This window comes from Psammomys obesus, unplaced genomic scaffold (genome assembly GCF_907164565.1).
Source record: "Psammomys obesus unplaced genomic scaffold, mPsaObe1.curated_primary_1811, whole genome shotgun sequence".
NCBI lineage: Eukaryota > Metazoa > Chordata > Mammalia > Rodentia > Muridae > Psammomys > Psammomys obesus.
Genome location: NW_026590062.1, coordinates 22,000,027 through 22,007,618, shown reverse-complemented (window position 1 = coordinate 22,007,618; position 7,592 = coordinate 22,000,027). Strand labels below are relative to the sequence as shown.

Here is a 7,592-nt window from a genome sequence, read left to right as displayed (position 1 = left end):
AAAAAAAACAAACAAGTGAAATGGCTCAGCAGGTAAAAGTGCTTGCCACCAACCTAATGATAGAGTTTGATCCCTGGGACCCAAGTGGCAGAAGAGAGAATATACTCCCCCCAGTTGTCCTCTGACAGACCAGAGAAAGTGATGCCTTGGAGCTGTGCGCATGCACACACAGCTCTTAGAAGATAACTGTTAGTAGGCAGCCATGGATACAGGACAGCCTGGGAGCCCTCAGACTGCCACACCTGTGCCTGTGACTCGGCTGTCCCCTCTCCTGTGCTGCCACACGCGCAAGCACACACACACACAGCCCACCAGGCTCCATCCCTGCCATTCTTCCCTGTCCCCAGGACAGCCAGTACCCGTGGAGTCAGAGGGTCAGCTTTGCCAAGGACATTGCGTCAGGGATGGTAAGTGACTTGCTGCTCACTCGAATGACCGTCTCTGCTACAAGGACTGTGGGAGCAGAACCTATGTGGGGAGCTTTGAAGAGGCGGCAGCGCTGCAGGTGTCCACCTAGAATCCCCCAGTGAAGGCTCGGGGTACAGCTCAGCAACAGAGCAGGTTCCTGGAGCCCATCAGCTGAGACGGGGGAGGGCCAGGGCCAAGGCAGGGAGACTGTTGACACACCTGCTGATGGCCTTGTTCTGTTTCCTCAGGCCTACCTCCATTCCATGAATATCATCCACCGAGACCTCAACTCCCACAACTGTCTGGTCCGTGAGGTGAGCAGCCTGGGCAGTTGGGTGTGCTGGAGAAGGAAGGGACCTATGAGCTGCTCCTCTTAGGGCTTTCATGGAACTAGAGGTTTGGCAAACAATAACCAGAGTGAGAGGCAAGCAGACCTGGGCTGCAGTCCTGGCTCTGCCCTTTACAACTCGGTACCAGTCCTCAGACCCACAAGCAGTGCAGGGTTTTAACAGATCAGTGAAGGGAAAACTCACTGAAAATGTAAAGCCCCAGCTTTCACTGCAGCATTCACAAAAACCACCTGAGGTAGCACAGGCTACCCAGGTAGCTCCAACAGCTGCAAATCAGGGGGTGGGCAGGGTCATCTCAGCATGCTTCTGGAAGAGGAGGCTTGGCAGGGACTTTTCAGTGGAGGCCAAGGGGATAAGAGGCCGTAAGCCGCAGGTTTACAGGCTGGTGTTTAAGAGGTCCCCAGATGTTCTACAGAAAGCAGAGGAACTGGGCCAAACAGGAGCACCTAGAGGCCTACTCCCATAATAAACTACCACAGTCAGCATCTGAACTAAGAAGGCTGAGGTAGGAGGATCAGGTCCTGGGAGCTGCAGAGCCACATCAGGACTAGGCTGGGCAACTTAGCAAGACCCTGTTTCAAATCACAAAGTGGAAAAAAAAAGGCCTGGAAGCCTAAGGACCTGGGTGAGTAAAGCATACGCCTAGAATCTTCTAACAAGGAACCAGGGTATCGCTCGGTGGTAGAGCACCTGCTGAAAATCTCCCCAGTCAGGCTGGGGTGTGGCTCAGTGGTAGAGCACCTGTCTAGAATCCCCCAGTAATGGCAGCTGCCATGGCTTGGTAGTGGAGCCCTTGCCTAGCCTGTGGGAACACCTTGGTTCAACTCCCAATAACACACACACACACTCAACACATATATAAAAGACAGAGTTGCCTAAAGCCTTTCAACCAGTCAATACAGAGCCATAATCTACACAATCCCAGGACTGTAGAGTCCCTGACTGTGGTGTTTTAGGTTCTTAGGCTCCTCGAGGCCCTGTCAGCCTGCCCAGGAGCCTGCACAGAAGACAGTACTAACTGCTGGGGTGAACCAGCAAGATGGAAAGCCCCAGGTTGTAGGACACCTCGAGGGTGAGCCAGAGAACTCCGGGCACTGGTGCCATAAGAGTGAGCTGGGCAAGCGCTCCAGGGATCCTGCTTGGCCTGGTGTCTAGATTCTTGGTGGCCTGCATCCCAGCAGAGCCTTGGTGTCTGCTCTCTCTCTGAACACTCAAAAATGACCTGTAAAGGGAGAGAAGGCAGGGCCCAAGAGGACCAGCTTATCCCAAAGAGAAGGACCCCCAGCCCCCCCCCCCCCCCCCCATCCAGTGACACCGAACACTCACACTCACCTGGAGAAAGCCTCACAGGGCAGCAGGTGGGGCAGGGCCTGACACACATCCCATACCCACCCATCCGGCCTCATGGCTAGTACCTGCAGGCCTCCATCCCCTCTGGTAAAATGCCAGCTGGTAGGTTGGTCAGGGGGGGTTGCTTTTCTTAGTTCTAGCAATGGAATCTAGGACATTGAGGCTATCTACCATTGGGACATGCCCTCAAATGGTAATCAGCCCCTCATCGGGGATTCTAGGCAGATAGGTATTGTAATGCCAAGCCAGGCCCCAGCTTTTTGCCGGGAAATTTTAAGCAAGGATTGTACTACTGAACCATACTCTAGCCCCTCAGCCTCTCTAAGCACAAAGCCATGCCTTCAGCCCCTCACTGGGGGGGTTCTTAGGCAGACTTTCTACCTCTAAACCAAGCCTCTAGCCCCTCACTGGAATCTCAACAGAAGTTTCAGACAGCTGTGTTTGCTGGGAGCATAGGAAAGAGGGTGGTCCCTTCCCCACACAGGTTCCTGGTTCCCTGGGGTGTATCCTCTTTGCCATCTGTGGGACTATAGGGAAAGATCTCAAATAGAAGCAGACAGAGAGGGGACCAGGTCCGCCTGCCTTCTGAAATTTCCAGAACAAGAACGTGGTGGTGGCCGACTTTGGACTGGCTCGACTTATGGTAGAGGAGAAGAGTCAGTCTGAAGACCTGCGTAGCCTTAAGAAGCCGGACCGCAAGAAGCGGTACACCGTGGTGGGTAACCCCTACTGGATGGCGCCGGAGATGATCAACGGTGAGTGCCAGGCGGAGGAGTCCCAGCACCGCACCCCGGCTGCGCTGCCCTCGGCTTTCTCTGGGTCCTCTATCCACCTCTCTTGCTTCGCCCTGAACGGGGGTCAGCTTCTCCCTTGGGGTGTGCTGGGCTTGTGGCCACCTCCCTGCAGCCTCGACCACACTTACACTGCCACCCTCTTTTGTTTAGTTTGAGTGGGTGTTTCGTTTGGTTTTCACAATGTATGTGCGCGCGCTCAGACATGCACGTCAGAAGACAGCTTGTAGGAGGCAGTTACGTTCCTCTGCTTGATCATAGGGTTGTGCTCTAATTGTCAGTTGACCCATCTTTTTTTTTTTTTTTTTTTTTCCTTTGAGACAAGGTCTCACTGTGTAGCCCTGGCTGTCCTGGAACTCCTAGAGACATACCTGCATCTGGGCATGCAACATTACACCTGGCCTTTTTTTTTTTTAAGACCAGGTCTCATTTAATGCAGGTTAGCCTCTACTCACTGTGTTGCCAAGAATGACGACCTTGCACTCATAATCCTCCTGCCTCTACCATCAGAGTTTTGGGATTATGGGACTGAGCTTAACATTTTTCAATTTATTTATTTGTATTTTATGTGCAGTGGTGTTTAGCCTGCATGTCTGCCTACGTGAGGGCGTCAGCTCTTGGAGCTGCAGACACTTGTGAGCTGCCATGTGGGTGCTGGGAACCCCAGTGCTTTTAACCACTGAGCCATGTCTCCAGCCCATGCTCAGGTTATGGGGTGTTGGACTAGAATCCTAGGCCTCATATATGCTGGATAAGCATTCTGTCCCAAGTACTGGAATTATAAGTGAGTGCTACCAGCTTGTCTGGCTTTGTCTCTTGTTTGTTTGTTTGTTTGTTTGTTTGTTTGTTGTGCTTGAGATAGGCCCTCTTTGTTCCAGCTGTCCTGGAACTCCCTATGTAGATCAGGCTGGCTTTGAATTCACAGAGATCCACCTGCCTGTACCTCCCGAGTGCTGGAATTAAAGGCGTGCAACACCACTGACTGCCAGCCTTTGTTTTTTTATTGTTTTCATTTTTGTTTTAGGGTTGTTTTATTGTTTTAAGACAGGGTTTTTTCTGTGTAGCCTGGCTGTTCTGGGACTCACTCTGTACACCAGGCTGGCCCCCAATTCAGAGATCTGCCTGCCTGCGTATGCACCTCCACCGCCAGGGCAGTCTTTTTTGAAAAAGGTATTTATAGCGAGGCAGTGGTAGCATGTGCCTTTAGTCCCAGCACTTGGGGAGGCAGCAGATCTGTGTGAGCTCAAGGCCAGCCTGGACAGTCAAGGCTACAGAAGGAAATCCTATCTTGGAAAACCAAAAAAAAAAAAAAAAAAGTGTTTATGGGGTAAGGATGTGGCTCAATTGATAGGGTACTCAATTGATAGGATAGCTAGGTGTGGTGCCACATACCTACAGTCCTAGTATGTAGGTGATAGAAGCAAGAGGATTGTTATGAGTTCAAGGCCAGTTTCAGCTACACAGTGAGTTTCAAGCTAGCCTGGGCTAGAGTGAAGCCCCATCTCAAAAACACCAAGAAAATTGGCATATGTTGGACACTTTTATCCTAATACTCAGGAGGCAAAAGCAGGTGGATCTCTGTGAGTTTGAGGCCAGCCTTCCTGGTCATGGGGAGTTCTGGGCCACCCAGCCCTACATAGTGAGACCCTGTCGAAAAACAAAACAAGCAGGCTGTAGTGCCTCAGCTGTCAAGAGCGCTTGCTGCTCAGCAGAGGACCCAGGTTCAGTTCCCAGCACCCACATGGCAGCTCCTAACCATGTGTGACTCGAGTTCCAGGGGATTGCATGCCTTCTGGCCTCCACAGGCACCAGGCATGCACTTGGTACACATGCACACATGTAGACAAAACATTCATACACAGAGTAAAAAAACCTAAAATATTCAGATTAAAAAATGAAAGAAAAGCGTGTTTCAGATAGCATTTATGCCCCAGGCAGACCCAAGAATGTATCCTTCACCCCAGAGGTTTCAGCGGCACATCAGACCCAATGGGGCGGGTTTGGTTGAGTTGTTGTTGCTGCTGTTGTTTTGAGAAAGGGTCTCATCTAGCTTAGGTTGGCCTCAAACTGACTTGGTAGCCAAGGATGGCCTTCAACTTCTGACTGTCCTCCCAACTGCCACAATTATAGCTGCCCTGTTTATGCCTTGCTGGGGATGGAAGACAGGGCTTCATGCATGCCGCTTGAGCGTTCTGTATCCCCAGCTGATTCTTGGTCTCCATTAGGTCGTAGCTATGACGAGAAGGTGGATGTGTTTTCCTTTGGAATTGTCCTGTGTGAGGTAGGTCACATGATCAGCCTTTGTGTCCAGACCCAGTGGCTCCTCTCCACTCTCCAATGGGCCTCAGGCCCTGGGAATGTGGCTCCCCAAAGCTAGAGCAGGGCATGACAGGATACAGTGCTCAGTCCCTGGCCCTTCCTACCTGAGCAGTCCTTAGAGCATTTGGCAGGCTTAGGGGTCCCACGCTAACCTGGCTTTGTGCTGGACAGATTATCGGGCGTGTGAATGCAGACCCTGACTATCTGCCTCGCACTATGGACTTTGGCCTCAATGTGCGGGGTTTCCTGGACCGCTACTGTCCACCCAACTGTCCCCCAAGTTTCTTCCCCATCACTGTGCGCTGCTGTGACCTGGATCCCGAGAAGAGGTGAGTTGGGGGGAGGGGGGAGGATACTCGACCCAAAGCAGCCTTGGGGAGATGCGGGTCTTCAGAAGAGCCAACCTCACCATCTGCCGACTGTCGCGTGTCTCCCCAGGCCCTCTTTTGTGAAACTGGAGCAGTGGCTGGAAACACTTCACATGCACTTGGCTGGCCACCTGCCGCTGGGCCCACAGTTGGAACAACTGGAGCGGGGCTTCTGGGAGACCTACCGGCGGGGCGAGAGCTCACTGCCTGCTCACCCTGAGGTCCCTGACTGAGCCCAGCTGGCCCTGCCGTCCCCATCCCCACCTCTGGAGAAAATGCCCTCACTAGATTCCTCAGCAGGAGGTGGCCCAGGCATGGAACCCTCAGCCAGGGCGTTGGTGCCCAGACCCATAGCCCCTGACCCAGGCCCTGACCTGCCTTTCTCCCCTCATGCAGGTGCCCCCCAGCCTCTCTGCCTCTGGCCCCCAAGTCACCAGGCTGCACACACATGTGGTTGATCACATTGCCCCGCCTTACCTCCCATTCTGGGGGCTGCCCCCTCCCTTGTCTTTGCATGAGCTAGAGGGTCGGGGAAGCTGGACCCATTCCATGCCTTGCCTGCGGCCATCTGCCCACTGTGCCTGCTGGCAGCTCTTCCCCAGCAAGACTGGGCTACAAGGCAGCTTTAGAAGTGAGCCCCTGTGATGGCTGGGCATGGAGAGTGTTTGCGGAGGGAGAGGCTATGTTCCCAGGAACTTCACATGGAGCCCCAGGCCCCCTTGGGGGAAATCTAGGTAGCAGCAAGTCTTGACAATGATCTAAACACCAAAGCAGAGAGAGAGGTCCAATCTCATGTGACCACTGGCCAGGCACTGGCCCTCGCTCTTGCTTGGGGTCCATCTCATTTCTTGATCAAAGCCACTTTAGTGAGACATAGGTACCAGTCCTCAGGATGAGCAGGGATCCCTGGAGGAGGAAGGGCAGATGATGCCTGGGATCCAGCTGACAGGGAGGGTCCAGCCCATGCCACAGAGCCTGGGCAGAGGGAATGAGGCAGCCATCCACCAGCACCCCAGCACCCCCGGGTTCATCTCAGCACCCTTCCCGGGCCTCTCCTGAATGGCTGGCGCAGCCCCGCCCCTCCTTGGGTGCCTCTGCCCTCTGAGTTATTTCTGTGTGATCTATTTTTTAAGAAGAGTTTGTATTATTTTTTCATAACGGCTGCAGCAGCAGCAGCTGGGGTTTAGGGGGGATTTGTTTTGCTTTGTTTTAGGTGGGTGGGGGTGGGAGGGCCATTTCCTCACTCTGCTTCAGTTGAACATCTAGGACGTATTAAAACTGTGAAGCTTTCTCAGTGCACTTTGAACATGGAAGAGAATCTGAGCAGACCCCAGTGGGACCAAGACTGAAGGAGGCAAGACATACTTGCCTCTACACAGTGACCATGATAGGAATGAACCCGAACTCGGAAAAATAAAATTTCTGTGCTCCCTGTGCAGGGCTGGCATCCTTGTGTGTGTCAGGGACTTCAAGGGAGCAATCAAGAATAGGGATTAAAAATCGTAATGTGGAGCAGGGTGCAGTGCCACATACCTGTAATCCCAGCACTCAGGAGGAAGAGGCAGGTGGATCTCTGAGTTCAAGGACAGCCTGGTCTACATAGTTCCAGGATTGCCCAGAGAAACGTGGGGGTTGGAGGGAGGGTGGGTTTGAAAGACAGCTCAATGGCTCTTGAAAAGAACTGGAATTAAGTTTCTGGGACCCACATCAGGTGGCTTCCCAGGCTTAATGGGGTCAAGCCACCCCCTGCTGGCCTCAAACTATAAACTAAGACCCAGTCTGGGGGAAAAAAAAAAACGAGAAAGAATAGTGTATTTCTAGCATACAGAAAGCCCTAGATTTGACTCCTAGAAGTTAATAAACTGATGCTATTCAAAAAGAAAGAAAAAAGCAGTTACTGGTCTTGCATAGGACCCAGGTTCAATTCCCAGCACCCATGTGGTGTCTGATAACTGTAACTTCAGTTCTGGGTGATTCAACACCCTCTTCTAGCCTTGTAGACACCA

At 52.6% G+C, this 7,592-nt stretch overlaps 1 protein-coding gene across 1 annotated transcript in view; it reads left to right on the top strand.

The window, feature by feature from the left end:
* Positions 1-7,022, top strand: part of Limk1 (LIM domain kinase 1) — an 8,735-nt gene extending 1,713 nt beyond the window's left edge. Inside the window, exons 2-7 of the mRNA XM_055606039.1 lie at positions 348-407; positions 657-722; positions 2,707-2,863; positions 5,125-5,180; positions 5,390-5,547; positions 5,657-7,022. Of these exons, the coding sequence (XP_055462014.1) occupies positions 348-407; positions 657-722; positions 2,707-2,863; positions 5,125-5,180; positions 5,390-5,547; positions 5,657-5,819 (660 nt within the window). The 3' untranslated portion in view covers positions 5,820-7,022. The remainder of the gene's footprint in view (positions 1-347; positions 408-656; positions 723-2,706; positions 2,864-5,124; positions 5,181-5,389; positions 5,548-5,656) is intronic.
* Positions 7,023-7,592: the final 570 nt, after the last annotated feature.